Here is an 18,662-nt window from a genome sequence, read left to right on the forward strand (position 1 = left end):
TTCCTCCTGATCAGCACAAAGAGCTATTATCCAGTTTCTATATGCAAAGGGGAGCATGCTTCACAAATTTATTGCAGGATGAAAGAGGTTTACAGAGAGCAGTGTCTTATACAGTGCATAATATTCTGGTGTTTCCAGTGTTGTGAGGCAGGACATGTAAACATCAAGAGCACACCACACTATAGGCAATGCACATTGTCACCACCAATGCCACAATTTTGGCATTGGAGGAGCTCATATGGATGAATCGTCGGATGAGCACATATGACATTAAACAAAGGGACTGTGCATGACATAATCCATGAGAAGCTTCGGTATGGTAAAGTTTGTGCACAGTGGGTGCCCAAGCATCTTTCAGGGAATCACAAGACGGCAAGAATGGGAGTTTGCATGATCCATCTGTTGAGATAGGTGGAGCAAGGAACAGATTTCATTGCTTACATTGTGGCATGTGATAAAACGTGGTCTCGCCACTTCAAACCTTGCCTCCAAACAGATGAGCATGGAGTGGTGGTATCTCGGCTCCCTCATCCAAAAAAAGTCAATTCTGCCCCAAAAGCTGGAACAGTAACACTCAGTTTGTTTTTCAATGAAGAGGGACATCTGCTTATTGACTGGCTACCAGGAAATGCAACAGTTAATGCTGAGCAGTATTACAAACACATGCTGATATTCAAATATGGCATCAAGAAAAAGTGCAGGGGCAAGCTGTCAAACTTTTCCAGGATGATGCTTTTCTACATGTGGCCAAGAAGACCTTCAGACTGCTTCAAAAATTTCAATAGGAGGCCCTAGAACATGGTGGGCAACTGACAGCCCATGGGTCAGATCCAACCCGTAATTGGCCTGTCGAAGAAATCAATGGGAGGGAGGGCAAATTGCTCACATTGTAATGTGCTCGGGACCCATTTTCTGCCCTGCTGTCATGGATTTGACCAGCTTCTGCCATTTTGTGCATGCAATGTATGATTCGTGCCTATCTTCTACAATGGTAGAAATGTCACATGTAAGTTAAGCGGTGCATCTACATTAAGATTTTTATCAGTACGTCAATTTTCTGATTCCTTGAGAGTGAATATCAATCTTAGAAATGTTGATGAACAGTAGCGATGCTGACCAAAATATTCTCAGTATTACCAATGTGTACTGACTGTGTGAGGGCAAGTATTATCAGATCCTTTGACATTGTGTGTTTGCAATCTTCCTGTTTGGCTTCTGTATAATATCTACATCTACATCTGTACTCTGCAAACCTCTGTGAGGTACATGGCAGATATCTTCCCATTCCATTCACTTATGGAGTGCAAGAAGAATGATTGTTTGAAAGCCTGTGGGCATGCAGTAATTATTCTAATCTTATCCTCACAATCCCTACATGAGCAATACATTGGGGATTGTAGTATACTCATTTAAAGCGAGTTCTTGAATCTTTGTTAGTAGACTTTCTCAGGATAGTTTACATCTCTCTTCAGGAGTCTTCCAGTACAGTTCCTGCTATACCTCTGTGACACTCTCCCATTCATCAAACAAACGTACACTATGTGAACAAAAGTATCCCGACACCTGGCTGAAAATGACTTACAAGTTCATGGTGCCCTCCATGGATAATGCTGGAATTCAATAAGGTGTTGGCCCACCCTTAGCCTTGATGACAGACTCCACTCTCACAGGCATATGTTCAATCAAGCGCTGGAAGGTTTCTTGGGAAATGGCATCCCATTCTTCACAGAGTGCTGCACTGAGGAGAGGTATCGATGTTGGTCGGTGAGGCCTGGCATGAAGGAGGCATTCTAAAACATCCCAAAGGTGTTCTGTAGGATTCAGGTCAGGACTCTGTGCAGGCCAGTCCATTAAAGGGATGTTACTGTTGTGTAACCACTCTGCCACAGGCTGCGCATTATGAACAGGTGCTCGATTGTGTTGAAAGATGCAATCGCCATCACCAAATTGCTCTTCAGCAGTGGGAAGCAAGAAGTCGCTTTAAACATCAGTGGGGCCTGTGCTGTGATAGTGCCATGCGAAACAACAAGGGGTGAAAGCCCCCTCCATGAAAAACATGACCACCCCATAACACCACTACCTCTGAATTTTGCTGTTGGCACTGTACACGCTGGCAGATGGCATTCACCAGGTGTTAGTCATACTCACACCCTGTCATTGGATCGCCACATTGTGTACCATGATTCGTCACTCGACACAATGTTTTTCTATGGTTCAATCGTCCAGTGTTTATGCTCCTTACACCACATGAGGCATCGTTTGGCATTTACCAGCATGATGTGTGGCTTATGAGCAGCCGCTCAACCATGAAATCCTAGTTTTCTCACCTCCCGCCTAACTGTCATAGTACTTGCAGTGGATTCTAATGCAGTTTGAAATTCCTGTGTGATGGTCTAGATAGATATCTGCCTATTACACATGACCCTCGTCAGCTGTCGGTGGTCTCTGTCAGTCTACAGATGAGCTCGGCCTGTACGCTTTTGTACTGTACGTATCCCTTCACGTTTCCACTTCACAATCATATTGTAAACAATGGACCTAGGGGTGTTTAGGAGTGTGTAAATTTTGTGTACAGATGTATGATACAACTGACACCCAATAACCTGACCATGTTCAAAGTCCGTGAGTTTTGCGGACCACCCCATCTGATCTCTCACATTGTCTAATGACTACTGATGTTGCTGATATGGAGTACCTAGCTGCAGGTGGCAGCACAATGCACCTAATATGAAAAATGTATGTTTTTGGGGGTGCGTGGATACCTTTGATCACATAGTGTGTGCCCATTTGTGCTGCTCTTCTCTGTTTATGTTCAATATCCCCTGTTAGTCTTACTTGGTACGGGTCCCACACACATGGGCAATATTCTTGAACTGGTCACACAAGTGGTTTGTAAGCAGTCTCCTTTCAAGACTGATTGCACTTCCCCAGTATTCTACCAATAAACTGAAGTCTACCACCTGCTGTACCTGTGACTGAGTCTATGTGATCATTCAAATTTCATATCCCTACAAAGTGTTACGCCCAGGTATATGTATATAAGTAATAGCACTGACCAAATTCCCCAAACTGTATTAAATACTTTAGAAAAATTAGATACCTGGTTTGATTTAAACAGGTTAAAATAATCATGGAAAAGACTCAGTTTATGCAGTTAAAACAAAACAAGCAAAATTAAATGATATTCAGGTCAGTCACAAAAACAGGGTTTGCAGGAAGCTACATCTGTGCGAAATTCCTAGGAATGCAACTGGATAAAAATCGATCATGGGGCTCACATATACAGTACCTTGCAAATAAATTAAGTAGGATACTGAACAATGCTGCCAGTATGGGCATAAAAAAGTAGTATATCACAGCTACTTTGAGTCAGTAATAAGGTGTGAAATCGTGTTTTGGGGTAACTCAAACCATATGCGTTGAATGTTAAAACTTTGGAAAACTGTCATTAGAAATATGCACAATATAGGACAAAAAAAATCATGTTGCCCACTCCTAAAAAATTTAAATATATTAAGTGTTCCTGCACTATACATCTGTGAGCTGATTATCTTTGTGCACAGTAGCCCTGATTTATTTGTAACAAATCATTTTCAACACAATTACAACACCAGAAATCAAAATAATTTTATGCTGCCCACGCACCATTTAAAACTTTATGCTCAAACTCCACATTATATGGGTATAAAAATTTATTACAAAGTAAAAGGAAGAGAAAAGTCAGATGCTTTTCAGAAATCAAGAAATATTGCATCTGTCTGATCGCCTTGATCCAAAGTTCTCAGTATGTCATGTGAGAAAAGTGCAAGTTGAGTTGCACATGATCAGTGTTTTCAGAATCTACACTGGTTGGTATTGAGGAGGTCACTCTATTCAAGAAAACCAATTATGTTTGAGCTCAGAATATGTTCTAATACATGTTATAAATGATCCAACATACAATAAGTTCAAGCAATCTAGAGTTTTAAACATTTTAAAATGAATAAATAAATGATGACTTAATTTATTTAGTGTGACAGAAACCACCCATGCTAAAGTGAATTGCTTGTTGACTGGGATTGTCTATCCACCTCATTGCCATATTTTGTTTATTTTTATATTATATATATTAATATTGTTTATAGGTATTAATGATTCTATCAACAGTTACTTTATGTATACTAGGCAACTAGTTTCAAACATTACAGGTCCATTTTCAAGCCTGGCCTACTGAAGCTGCACTGATGGTGCCTGATTGTAATAATAAAAGTAATAATAAAAAGCAAAGTAGCAGTATTTGCAGAATGAATGCCACAATCCACACGTGCCTCTTAAAAAGTCCAAATCAAATGTCAAAACTGAAAAAAGCTATATTTTGTGTTTCTACTCTGTCTTGTAGTAACATTCGTAAATAATTCTTGTCTGTTGTGGATGTATTAGCCACCGCAACGGTAGTTACAAACTGTGCAGAGCCTTCAGCTAGGTATCCACTTTTAAAGAATGCATATAGAATCATATAGGTGTGGTGTTATAGATAGATTATATAACGGTAAGACAGAGATTTAGGAACCAGGTTTTAAATTGTAAGACATTTCCAGGGGCAGATGTGGACTCTGACCACAATATATTGGTTATGAACTGTATATTAAAACTGAAGAAACTGCAAAAAGGTGGGAATTTAAGGAGATGGAACCTGGATAAACTGAAAGAACCAGGGGTTGTAGAGAGTTTCAGAGAGAGTATTAGGAAACAATTGACAAGAACGGGGGAAAGAAATACGGTAGAAGAAGATTGGGTAGCTTTGAGGGATGAAGTAGTGAAGGCAGCAGAGGATCAAGTAGGTAAAAAGATGAGGGCTAGTAGAAATCCGTGGGTAACAGAAGAAATATTGAATTTAATTGATGAAAGGAGAAAATATAAAAATGCAGAAAATGAAGCAGGCAAAAAGGAATACAAATGTCTCAAAAATGAGATTGGCAGGAAGTGCAAAATGGCTAAGCAGGGATGGCTAGAGGACAAATGTAAGGATGTAGAGGCTTATCTCACGAGGGGTAAGATAGATACTGCCTACAGGAAAATTAAAGAGACCTTTGGAGAAAAGAGAACCACTTGTATGAATATCAAGAGCTCAGATGGAAACCCAGTTCTAAGCAAAGAAGGGAAAGCAGAAAGGTGGAAGGAGTATATAGAGGGTCTAGACAAGGGCGATGTACTTGAGGACAATATTATGGAAATGGAAGAGGATGTAGATGAAGATGAAATGGGAGATATGATACTGCGTGAAGAGTTTGACAGAGCACTGAAAGACCTGAGTCAAAACAAGGCCCCGGGAGTAGACAACATTCCATTAGAACTACTGACGGCCTTGGGAGAGCCAGTCCTGACAAAACTCTACCATCTGGTGAGCAAGATGTATGAGACAGGCGAAATACCCTCAGACTTCAAGAAGAATGTAATAATTCCAATCCCAAAGAAAGCAGGTGTTGACAGATGTGAAAATTACCGAACTATCAGTTTAATAAGTCACGGCTGCAAAATACTAACGCGAATTCTTTACAGACGAATGGAAAAACTAGTAGAAGCCGACCTTGGGGAAGATCAGTTTGGATTCCGTAGAAATATTGGAACACGTGAGGCAATACTGACCCTACGGCTTATCTTAGAAGCTAGATTAAGGAAAGGCAAACCTACGTTTCTAGCATTTATAGACCTAGAGAAAGCTTTTGACAATGTTGACTGGAATACTCTCTTTCAAATTCTGAAGGTGGCAGGGGTAAAATATATGGAGCGAAAGGCTATTTACAATTTGTATAGAAACCAAATGGCAGTTATAAGAGTTGAGGGGCATGAAAGGGAAGCAGTGGTTGGGAAGGGAGTGAGACAGGGTTGTAGCCTCTCCCCGATGTTATTCAATCTGTATATTGAGCAAGCAGTGAAGGAAGCAAAAGAAAAATTCGGAGTAGGTATTAAAATCCATGGAGAAGAAATAAAAACTTTGAGGTTCGCCAGTGACATTATAATTCTGTCAGAGACAGCAAAGGACTTGGAAGAGCAGTTGAATGGAATGGATAGTGTCTTGAAGGGAGGATATAAGATGAACATCAACAAAAGCAAAACGAGGATAATGGAATGTAGTCGAATTAAGTCGGGTGATGTTGAGGGTATTAGATTAGGAAATGAGACACTTAAAGTAGTAAAGGAGTTTTGCTATTTGGGGAGCAAAATAACTGATGATGGTCGAAGTAGAGAGGATATAACATGTAGACTGGCAATGGGAAGGAAAGCATTTCTGAAGAAGAGAAATTTGTTAACATTGAGTGTAGATTTAAGTGTCAGGAAGTCGTTTCTGAAAGTATTTGTATGGAATGTAGCCATGTATGGAAGTGAAACATGGACGATAAATAGTTTAGACAAGAAGAGAATAGAAGCTTTCGAAATGTGGTGTTACGGAAGAATGCTGAAGATTAGATAGGTATATCACATAACTAATGAGGAGGTATTGAATAGGATTGGGGAGAAGAGAAGCTTGTGGCACAACTTGACTAGAAGAAGGGATCGGTTGGTAGGACATGTTCTGAGGCATCAAGGGATCATCAATTTAGTATTGGAGGGCAGCGTGGAGGGTAAAAATCGTAGAGGGAGACCAAGAGATGAATGCACCAAGCAGATTCAGAAGGATGTAGGCTGCAGTAGGTACTGGGAGATGAAGAAGCTTGCACAGGATAGAGTAGCATGGAGAGCTGCAACAAACCAGTGTCAGGACTGAAGACCACAACAACAACAGGTGTGGTATGGTGATGAGAACTGATGGAATGTGATGGCATGCCACTGAATGTGAAGCAGTCTGGTGTGGAACTTACCTTGTAACCTTTAAGGCGTAGCTACAGATAGTGCAATAATTTGTTTTAGAGGCATGGAAAAAAGCAAACATCCAGAGGCTGAATTTGTCCAGTGATTCCAGGTGGTGTGAACTGAAATGTGACACACTTTTCAGGAGTGATAGATTGGTCTAAGGGGGTATGATTTTTTATATGCAGGCCAGGAATCAAACAAAAGCAAGTTTTTTTGACGAGCTATTGGCCAAAAGCGGTGTTCATAATGTAGTTATTGTTCTCTTACACCAATTTTCCCATGCTTGCTTGTTATGATGTAAATATTCCCTACTGTCCTTGCAAGATCATGCTGACGAGAAAGAATAGTAGGGGTTAGAGCATCTCCAACTTTAATACCCAATAAATGACTTTCCAGCCAGTTTACCATACAGATCGACAGTTGGCATAATTGTGTATGAATGCATTAGGGCATTGATGTTAGTTGATCTTGGTACAGCTCTCTTGGTACCTATAGTTCCCAGGGTTCCTTTCATATGCATTTCTTCTTCAAGTCCCAGTTGGTCAGACCTGAAAACAAATCCCATACTAAATGATGGGATAAGTTTGTTTATCTCATCTATAAATTTTTGGGCCGATTTCTCAGTTTACAGTGCATTATCAAGTTGACACGTTTGAAATTTTGTTATCTTACTTCTTCCATGTGCAATTTGATATGCATAACATAGTAGGGCACTATCATATACATCCTGAAATGCGCAAACACCAGTTTTTGTAACAAGTGCACCTTGTACTCTCTTGAATATCCATAGTTTTTCTTGTCCACAACATGGTCATATTGCTGTGGACCTATTCAAAATCTGTTCATAATTGTTTTTCTTACTACGATGCAGATGATCTTTCATGTATGCAATTATGTTTAATACCCAGAGGCTCAACACCTGTTTCAGTATCATGTTCACTTGTTAAGCATGTAGTGTCATCACAGCACTCCTCATGTAGATTGTCCACAGAGTCAAGCATATACGACACCACATATTCCACTGATTCATCATGTAGAAATGCTAATATTTCACTGGTCACTTCTTTCTTACTCTGCAAAATTTCTGGGGTTTCCTTCTGACAAAATGTCAATTTCAACAACTGTTGTTGTAGGTATAATCTAATGTTTGCTTTGTTTGTCATTGCTCTGTTTTGTATCAACATAGCTAGCACTGTAGCACTGTTGTTCAGATACTTGCTGACTAAGCAGTTCAGCTACACTCTGTAGACTCATATATTATCACCCAGCAAAGCAATTATTTAGCTAATTAATCCAATGGCACCCTTACAATAGTTTGTGGGAGAGGGGGGAGGAGGGGGTGATTATATTTGGGCCTTGGAGTATTTTTAATATTTTGGAAGATGAGTGATGATGTTTAAGTAACCAAAAAAGTTCCAGTTCTGACCCAGTTAAAAACCTGTGTAAAACCAATTTTTAGATCATTTTCTTGAAAGAAAAACACCTGAATACACTATATTTTTTCCATTCCCTAAAAGGTTGGGGAGGGGGGCGGGGGGGAGGGAGGGAGAAAGAGCGGCCCCTTGCCCTATGATATGAACACCCATGAATGAATCTAAATCCTGTGACTTAATGCAAATCCTGTAACTGCAGCACTAAGGTGAATTGTAGATATAATTTGTAGAAACAATGAAGGGAAATATTTTAAGGGTTGCTCATTTCTTCCTTCCTTTTGAGCTGTTCACAAATATTTCACTTGAGTGTGACAACAGTTTCTATCTGGCAGTTAAGTTTACTCTTGCAGGATTTAGAATAATTATTTGTGCAATTGCTTTGTTGAGGGATAAGATTTTGTTACTTACTTTGAAGATGTAACACTGTGTTTGCATTTACTCTTCTTTATGGATAGCATTTGTTTTTGTTGATAGAAATCAAATTCATCATTTGATAATGCAGTTGTATTTAACAACTTACTTTAAGAAAACAGTGAAACACATAGGTAATATTTTGCATATGATCATTAATAATACAATGAGAATTAATTTTTGGAATAGCAGTAACATAAATTGAATTTCAGAAATAGAATATTAAATGTTTTGTGCAGTTTTATGAGAAACTTTTTGCATTTACATTTTTTTCAGTTATAGCTGTTACCCTACAATACCATAGAAAAAAGATAAAATTCCTCCAACAATGCAGATCCGTTGGTACAAAAAACGCATAACTGCTGTTTCTATTGCAGCAATTGTGCTTTATTTTATCTTTCGTTCTCAAGAGCACAGTGCCATTTTTAAAATTATCATACGAGATACTAAACCAGCTGATGTCTGGGAGTATGTTGCTGATTTTAGTAACATGAAGAAGCTCAATCCTACAATGTGAGTACAATAAGGGCCTATACTACATTATTGTAATGCTTAGTAGTTTAGAATTTTCTGTCTTCATTGCAGCAGTTTGCTTTGTTTGCTTGCTGCAAAGTAACAGACTAATTCTTCTTTTTGGCAGACAGTGCATACTATTACTTGTGTGCATAAATGATATAGGTAGCCATACTCCAGGTGCAACCACTGTTGTTGTTGTTGTTGTGGTCTTCAGTCCTGAGACTGGTTTGATGCAGCTCTCCATGCTACTCTATCCTGTACAAGCTTCTTCATCTCCCAGTACCACACTGGATGGATATTGGTGGAGAGGCCAGACTAGCATATGGTTCTCGAAGAGGAGCAGCAGTGTTTTCAATAGTTGCAGGGTAAACTATCTGTATGTTTCACTGATCTGGCCAACATGGCTTTGCAGTATAGGTACTGTGAATAGTTGAAAGCAAGAGTGAATTACAGCTGTTAGATTTCCTGAGGACATGCAGTTCTTCTTTATTTTTTAAATTAGGATCACATCTGCTAACATAAAATATTCTAGAGGCAAATAGTGTCCCATTTGGACCTTCTCACAGAGGCAACTTTGGACGTTGTTGCCGCCAGAAAAACAAATCAGGTGTTATGTGGGTAAGAGCATGGAATTTTAGATTCCTAAGTAAGTAGGTTAGAGAATTAGGAAAGCGAAATCAATAGGCAGAGGTTACATAAAGGAGAATTAGTGAAGTATGGTGTCAGGATGAATAGGCTTTCTGGGCAGGGAGTACAAGGTTATCTACATAAAATCAAACAGAGGTAAGAAAGAAATAGGGCTATAATGAATAAGAAAATAGGAATGTGGGTAAACTATTATGTACAGCATAGTCAACACATTATCATAGTCAAGATATCACAAAGCCAAGAGCCCACCATCATAGTACAATTTCATACACCTACTAGCCCTGCAGACGATGAAGAGACTGAAAAACACATTATATAATAAAAGAAATTACTTAGTTCATTGATGGAGATGAAATTTTAGTTATAGCTGAGAGACTGGAATTCATTAGTAGGAAAAGGAAGAGAAAGAAAAATGCCAGGAGAAGATGGATTGGATAAAAGGAATGAAATAGAAAGCAGCCTGGTAGAATTTTGCACAGACCAAAATTTAGTCATTGCAAACATTGGATTTAAGAATCATGAAAGAATTTTCTAACGAAAAAAGAGATCTGGGTACACTGAAAACTTTCAGATTGACTTTATTGGTAAGACAAAGATACAGAAATAAGATTTTAAATTGCTAAACATTTGTAAGAGCCATTATTTATCAATTGCAAACTGCACATTTGGAAACTAAGAAGGTGGAACTGTGTAATTGAAAGAAATAGAGGATTTTGAGAGTCCCAAAGGGAGCATTATAGCATTTGGTTGTAATTAATGTGCGGCAACTCACAGAGGTCCAGTGTGTGCTGTAATTGTCGTGTGGCTGACATTACAGAAAGGTAGGAAATTAATAAGATGGGAGCTATCTGATTGAAAGAAATAGAGACATTTGAGTCACAAAGGTAGCATTGTAGCAGGTGGTTATAATTAAAGTGCAGCTACTCACAGAGAAGTGAAACTCTGTAGATATTCTTATGCATTAATGAGGAACCGATTTACGATGGAAAAAAATTAATTCCAGTTTTGGCCACCAGGTGAAAACCTGGCTCTGTAAATGTGAGAAAGACGTATAGAAATGTTTCTATATATAATGGATTAGTAACAGGAGGAGTGGGCAGAAAAGGTCAAACAAGTGAGAAGTGCATATTGTTGATTTTATTTTTAACATCTGCTTACACAATTCATTCAGGATGAGCACTGGACACATTGATGAGATGCTGCATCCATAAAATGACATGATCAACAGTTGCTTGCAGCAGTGATGGTGGAATCTAAGTAATGTGTTCTTGTATACTGGCCTTCAGATCAGATAGGAACCGAACATGTCCCTGATAAATCCCCAGAGCAAAAAGTCACATGGATTCAGATCAGGTGATCTTGCAGGCCATACATCTGGAAAACCTCTGGTCTCAATACATTTGTGAAAGGTTGCATTAAGCAGATCTTTCAATGATTGAGCAACATGAGGTGTTCCCCCTTCTTGCATGGAAACAGTGGTTTCCACACATTTACTCTTATCCAAAACAGGAATCATATGATGGACAGGGAGGTCTCGATAACATGCTGATGCCATGGTACACCTGACAGGCCCTCTAAGTGTATTCTCTTCATAGAAGAATAGACCGAGAATAAATCAAACAATGGAAAATCCAGGATGGAATGTAACAATATTAGTGAAGGAATTATAGCGGAAATGCTGAGTCGTGATAAGCCATTAAGGCCTTTGTCAGCAATATATATATATACACACACACACACACACACACACACACACACACACACACACACACACACGCAACTTGTACACACGTCTGCAATCTCAGATAACAGTGTGGTTTCAGTTATCTGAGACTGCAGACGTGTGTGCAAGTTGCGTTTGTGTGTGTGTGTGTGTGTGTGTGTGTGTGTGTGTGTGTGTGTGTGTCTACTGCTGACAAAGGCCTTAACGGCCGAAAGCTATAATTGTGTGAATCTTTTTGCTGTGCCTATCGCGACTCAGCATCTTCACTAGATCGAGAATAAAGGTGCTTGTGAATCCACACCACACAGTCACATACAGAAAGTGCAACAGCTCTTTGTGCACAACACGGAATTTAATAGTACTATAAATTCAGCAGTTCTGTGTATTCACTGTGGTGTAGTATGAATTGCTTCTTCGAGGTGTAACCATCACTGCTGACATTTGTTGTAAACACCTGAGACACCTTGCATATGCAATCTGAGAGGAATGATCAGGAAGACTGTGCGAAGTGATGCTACTATTCGATAACACCCACTCCCATTGTGCTAGAGTGACAAAAAACCCTATACAAGAGTTGGATTGGGAAGTCATCCCACACACATCTCATTCACCTGATTTTGCACCCTCGGGTTTTCTTCTTTTCCACACTCTGTTGAATAATCTTCAATGGACTTCCTTCCCAGATGAAAATGCACTCCAAACATGGCTCAACAAGTTCTTCACCTCAAAATCACATATTTTCTGCAGTTGCAGATTCAAAAAGTTACCCCAGCAATTACAGATTGTTATAAATAGTGAAGGAGTAAATATTATTGATAACTAAAGTCTCTGTTGTGTGTATCTGTCATGTTTATTAAACTTATGAAAGAATGCTATGAACTTATGCAACAACTCAACAGTAAAGAAGTGTTACAGTCTCGGTACAAAATAATTAACATTGGCAGAACTATAAAGGATGTAAAATGCAGACTTCCAGTTACATGTTGAGCTTTTATGAAGAGAGAGAACTTTAACATCTGACATTTAATTGTTATGAAGTTGTTTCTGAAAGTATCTGTCTGTAGTGTTGCTTCATACAGAAGTGAAATATGAAAGAAACAGAACAGGAAAGAAGAGAATATAAGCATTTGATATGTGGTGCTATAGAATAATGTTTGAAGGTAATTACTGAAGTGGTACTGAATCATATTGGGGGAAATATAAATGTATGGCACAACTTGACTGAAAGAAGGAATAGGTTGATAGAACACATCCTAAAGCTTCAAGGAATAATCAGTTTGGTTGTGGAGGGAAGTGTAGTGGGTAAAAATGGTAGAGGGAGAACAAGATGTGCCTACATCAAGCAGATTCAAGTGGATGTAGGTTGCCATAGTTATGAACTATTGAAGAGGTTTGCATAGTGTAGCCTAGTCTACATGCATACTCCGCAAACCACTGTGAAGTGCGTGGCAAGGGTCCATTCTATTGTACCTGTTATTAGGGTTTTCCCTGTTCCATTTACGTGTGAAGCTTGGGAAGAATGATTGTTTAAATGCCTCCACGTGTGTTGTAATGAATGTAATCTTGTTCTTGTAATACCTGTTGGAGCAATATGTATTCCTGGAGTCATCGTTTAAAGCTGGTTCTTGAAACTTCACCAGTAGGCTGTTTTGGTATAGTTTACAACTGTGTTTAAGAATCTGCCTGTTCAGTTATTTCAATATTTCTGTGACACTTTCCAGTGGGTCACACAAACCTGTGACCATTCATGATGCCCTTCTCTGTACGATCAGTATCCGCAGTCAGTCCTATTTGGTAACACTTGTCTGCAAAGTTATTATACACAACATGACCGAAAAGGTGTCAACACACTTCCCTTGGGCACCAAAAAGTTACTTCTACATCTGCTGATGACTCTCCAAGCAGGATAACTTGCTGTGTCCTCCCTACCAAAAAAATCCTCAATCCAGTCACAAATTTCGCTTGATATCCAATATACTTGATAAAGACACACCTTCAGAAGGATGTAGGTTGCAGTAGGTACTGGGAGATGAAAAAGCTTGCACAGGATAGAGTAGCATGGAGAGCTGCATCAAACCAGTCTCAGGACTGAAGACCACAACAACAACAACATCCCATATGATCATATTTTTGACAATAAATGTAGATGTGGTATTGAGTAAAATGCTCTTTGGGTATCAAGAAACACTGTATCTATCTGACTGCCTTGATCCGAATCTTTCAGCAGTCATATGAGAAAAGTGTGAGTTTGGTTTTGCATGATCAGTGTTTTTGGACTACGTGATAGTTAGCATAGAGGATATCATTCTTCATTAAGTTTGAGCTCAGAATGTGTTCTAAGATTCAGCAACAAATCAACGTTAAGAATATTGGACAGAAATTTTGTGGATCACTCTACTACTTTTCCTGTAAATGGATATGATCTGTGTTTTCTTCCAACTGCTGGGCACTGTTTTTTGTTCAAAGGCTTTACAGTAGGTTACAGTTGAAAAAGGGACTGACTCAGCTGCAAATGCAGTATTGAATATGACAGGGATTTTATTGGACCTTTGAGCTATGTTCAGTATTAACAACTTGAATTGTGTCCCAACACTGCTGACACTAACATTTATTTCGCTCAACTTTACAGTCTCTGTATGTCTATCTCTTTAGAGATGGTTGTGGGACTCGGCTGTTTGATAGAGGATGTCAAATTAAACACCTTTCAGCTGTCAAATTTCCAACCTTATTTTATTTGGCAACCAGTTTCAGCATTTTACCACGCCAGCTTTAGGACCCTGACTGATGTGTAGGAAGAATATATCTGGATTATGATCAAAACAGGGGCCAGTAACTCTGGTGTTAGTAGATATTTGCTACAGTGATTACTTCAACCATCGCCTGCCGACCCGCAGGTTGAAGTGATCACTGTAGGGGTCTGAAGATGGAGTACTAAAATGCTGAAACTGGTTGCCAAATAAAATAAGATTGGAAATTTGACAGCTGATTGGTGTTTAATTTGACATCCTCAACTTTTCAGTGGTGCGAGGATTAAAATTGTGCAATTCTCCTGCATTTTCCTTTGTAAAGAAACATTTGAAAATAGAGTTTCATGTTTCAGTTTTTGCTTTGATGGTCTCAGTTTCAGTTCCTGTCTCATCTCCAAGTGACTAGGCACTTTGATGCCTCTTTAACCTTTACATATAGTCAGGATTTCTTTGGATTTTGTGAAAAATCATGTGACAATATCATAATAGTAGTCATTGAAGGCTTTAATTGTTGCTCCCTTGACAGACGAAAGTGTTTCATTCAGCTTTTCTCTATTTATAACCCTATGCTTTGTTTTTCACTTATTAGGCAGTAATCTCTGGATCTTTGGAAGTTTCTTTACAGTGACTGTATGCCATGGAGGGTCCCTTCCATTACGAACTGTTCTACTGGGTACATATCTATGCAGTGCATGGTGAACTATTCTTAGAGTTTGGAGAGTAACATCAAACCAGTCTTCAGACTAATGCGTTACATATACATGTAATAGCCCCCCCCCCCCCCCCCCCCCCAGCACTGTCTGCTCTTTCTAAAATGAGCACTGACGTTATAGTGTTCTGTCCCGACCTCCTTCTCATGCTTGTAGGCTTAATTAACCTTGGCCTTTAGCCTAATCACAGTGACTGTGATAAAGCTACTAACAGATATGAAGACAGGTGGGGAGATTACAAAGCTACATAAATAATAATCAAAGATATACTCAAAGAAACATATATATTGAATAAAAACCTCTGAGACAGTTACAAGAAGCTCTATTAATTGATGTAATAGCGCTGAAATCAGTGGCAAAGATTGGTTAAACTCTTCTACTTGTAAAGGTTATTGAAATGTGTGTCATGGCTTGGAAAGTAGGAGAAAATCACACACAATAACTGCTGAATTACATGCAAAAATGAAGGCAAGCAAGAGAGTGATCCTGTCAAATAATGTTACAGGGGCTATAGGCATTTTAGTGTTACCAGAATCTGAAGGTCAGTTATAGTCAACTTTTGAGTTTTCTTCATAATATGTGTCTCTCAGGTCTGCCACTGGACCATTTTTTACATACCCCACAATATTTCTTCAAGTTAATAGCTTGACATTGTCAGGTGGCAGCTGCTTGTTAATACTGGCAAGTGACAACTCCCATTGTTTGCACTGCTTTGGTCTTTTAGGAGGCCAGGATTAAAGACCAGCATGTGTGGTCAAGCTGGTTGCAGACAGATGACTGTAACATGTTGAGAGCCCCCTACTAGGAACTGAGCTGTGGCCTTATGTGCATACACCAGGTTACTGGTACTGCTGATGAGTGTTACTGTGACTGGGAGCCATACAAAAAGTGTTAGCTAGATGGACCCTCCATGTCACTTGGCACGTGTGCAGAAGGCCACTGCATGCCTCCTGGTAGGATGCTCTGAACATGCTACCGTCATCCATCTGCATGCAAGTTGACCATGATGCATGTCTTCAGAAACGAGGCCTCCTAACAGTGCATAACAGTGCTGACACCAGCACTTACTACTTACCAGCAGTGATAAGATGATGTTGAGCAGTTGTTCCAAGAACACATTGTGCTGTACACAAAATGTGATCCAGTGGCAGACCTAAATATCTGTTGGGAGAGCCTGAAGAGTCATATCATGGTAATGTAAATCTAGTCACCGCAGTGAATGAGGAACAAGACTCTTAGACAGTTTGCTCATCAAAAACCAGTAACTTTCCCTAATCGTCTGAGTCATCAGCAAGCAGCTATAGTGCTGCAAAATGGTGCCAGGCTGCTGATCCTTGCTGTGTGGAGGCTGACTTAACCTATCGTGGAAATGTATGTTAACTTCTTCAAGAAGTGAGCAAGTGAGACTCAGTGAATTCTTATCTGACACCTTATATGAATGATTAAATATGTACTTGAACCATTGCCACAATTGTAAGCAATAAACAGCTGTTTGTGCTTTTATTTCCAGGAATTATTTTCTCCTCTTATTATGTGCCTTACTGCTGTATCTCAAACACTACAAAAACTCATAATTTGAAACATTCAGCTTCTAAACTGTATAGTTATGATTTCATTGTTGACTGTGGGTATACTTTAAGCTTTCTTAGAAGGTTAAAGAATATTAACAGTCAACATTGAAGTCATATCATTTCTTATCTGTTCACACACAGTAATGCAAAGAGCATTCAGGTCTATCAGTATGTATTCTGTGTACATAAATGTTGGCTGTTATCATATGTCAGTGACCTAAGAACACTTCAAAAGCTAATGCAAGCAGTTACTGACAAAATCTGGGTTGTCGCGCATTGCTTTGCCCAAATTTAGAGAAAGCACATGTGTATTTTTAGAGAATATATGTGCTTTGTTGTTATGAGTTTTATTTCATAATGTAATAACCATGCCAAAAGTTTATAGCACACCCCATTTTATCCTTGTTACTCACTATTATGCAGTGATCATACTTTTGATCAATGAAGAGTGGCTTGGAATATAATACCATAAGATATGAGTGTGTGAACTGAAAAAGCAAGTCAGGTTTTTGATATTTTCATCTCAAAAGTCTGCTATTCACAACAATGAAAAAACAAGGGTGATGTTGATTCATGGACATAAAAACTGTTGTAAGTCACTCTAAGGAAAAAAGGGACTGGTCAAGAGGCTACAACCATCTGTAACTGATTGTTACTTGACATTTCCCAAGGAATGTCCTTTAACAGCTTTTGAAGTATGGTTCCTCCGCCACACACCGTAAGGTGGCTCGCGGAGTATAGATGTAGATGTATAGATGTAGAAACGAATCATGCTAAAATTTTAAAGAGAAGTTTTTGGAAAAATTGTATTAGTGCCTAGTTAATGAGTGTAATCATTATAATTGATTCAGCTGAAAACTTTTGGCATGTTAATTGTATCATTGTTCAATACTTGAAAAAAAAAAAAAAAATACATCTGAAACTGACAAAATAAATTTGTGTGTTTCTTGAAATTAAAGTGTAGACTTCAGCATTTTGACAGAGAGTGGTAACTATGATCACTGGAAATATTCTGCTGAATATAAAGAATTTCTGCCACATGCACCATTTATCCACCACTCCACTCATGCTGACTTTGAAGTACGACAAGATGGAGAGTCTTACATAATCAACTCAAATCATAGCACATGCTTTTTTAAGGGTGTGGCTTGCTGTGAGTATCTTGCATTATTTCATTTACTAACATTCTGCTACATTATTTTTCTTTACATTAATATGTAAATGCATTTAAAAAGTTAATAGTTTTTTTTTCCTTTTCATACAGTTCCTGCAACATCTGAATTCATGTTTTCCAAATTAGGGCCAAATACTCTCTGTGTTGAGCGGGTGACTTATAAGTGCCCATTTTTGTTTGCAAGAATGTGTCAAAAAGATGTGGATTACCAGAGAAGTTCAGTAATGCGAAATTTGGAGAAACAATTCACAGTTAAGAAAAAAGTTAAGAAAAGCTAGAGGAAACAGATGTCTTAACAATTATACTGGAAACCGTATGGTTATGTAGCTGAACAACACTGAGTAGTTTGTGCTGCCCTACTTATCTCTATAATTTTTTATGTCAGCTATGATGTATGACTGAGAAAGTCAGTTGAACAGAAGACAAAGGCGCTTTGAAAAACATAATTTTAATAACAAAAATTATCATAGAATTATTGTGTTAGAGACTTTTCAGTATTTCATGTTAGTAAGTGTCACTAATAATTTTATATAAATTTTTGTACTTGTGCTTAAATTTGTATTTATATTATGCATTTTTAGTATTAATGTTTACAGCATAATTAAATGGTTTATTGTATTTGTCTCTGTTTTTTTTTTATCTGTGTATGTAAATACCTGTGGATTTTAAACCTTAGTTAAACGCAGTCCATGTAAATAGTTAAGTCTATTTGTCCAATATTATAATAAATGAACATAGTTTATGGTTTCATATTGCAGATAAAGTCACACGTGGGGAAACAGTTGTGAATATAGTATTTTTCTAACTTGCTGTGCTTCGGACAACTAGGTAAATGAGTGAAGATTTTTATCGGTCAGTACTCCACTTCATTGAATAATGCATAATGATGAGAGTTTTA

At 38.5% G+C, this 18,662-nt stretch overlaps 1 protein-coding gene across 1 annotated transcript in view; it reads left to right on the forward strand.

The window, feature by feature from the left end:
* The window catches only part of LOC124796296, a 47,879-nt gene extending 29,497 nt beyond the window's left edge, over nucleotides 1–18,382 (forward strand). Inside the window, exons 2-4 of the mRNA XM_047260416.1 lie at nucleotides 8,952–9,188; nucleotides 17,550–17,743; nucleotides 17,855–18,382. Coding sequence (XP_047116372.1) covers nucleotides 9,004–9,188; nucleotides 17,550–17,743; nucleotides 17,855–18,042 — 567 coding nt within the window. The 5' untranslated portion in view covers nucleotides 8,952–9,003 and the 3' untranslated portion in view covers nucleotides 18,043–18,382. The remainder of the gene's footprint in view (nucleotides 1–8,951; nucleotides 9,189–17,549; nucleotides 17,744–17,854) is intronic.
* The last annotated feature ends 280 nt before the right edge of the window (nucleotides 18,383–18,662 follow it).

Source organism: Schistocerca piceifrons, chromosome 4, assembly GCF_021461385.2.
Source record: "Schistocerca piceifrons isolate TAMUIC-IGC-003096 chromosome 4, iqSchPice1.1, whole genome shotgun sequence".
Lineage (NCBI taxonomy): Eukaryota > Metazoa > Arthropoda > Insecta > Orthoptera > Acrididae > Schistocerca > Schistocerca piceifrons.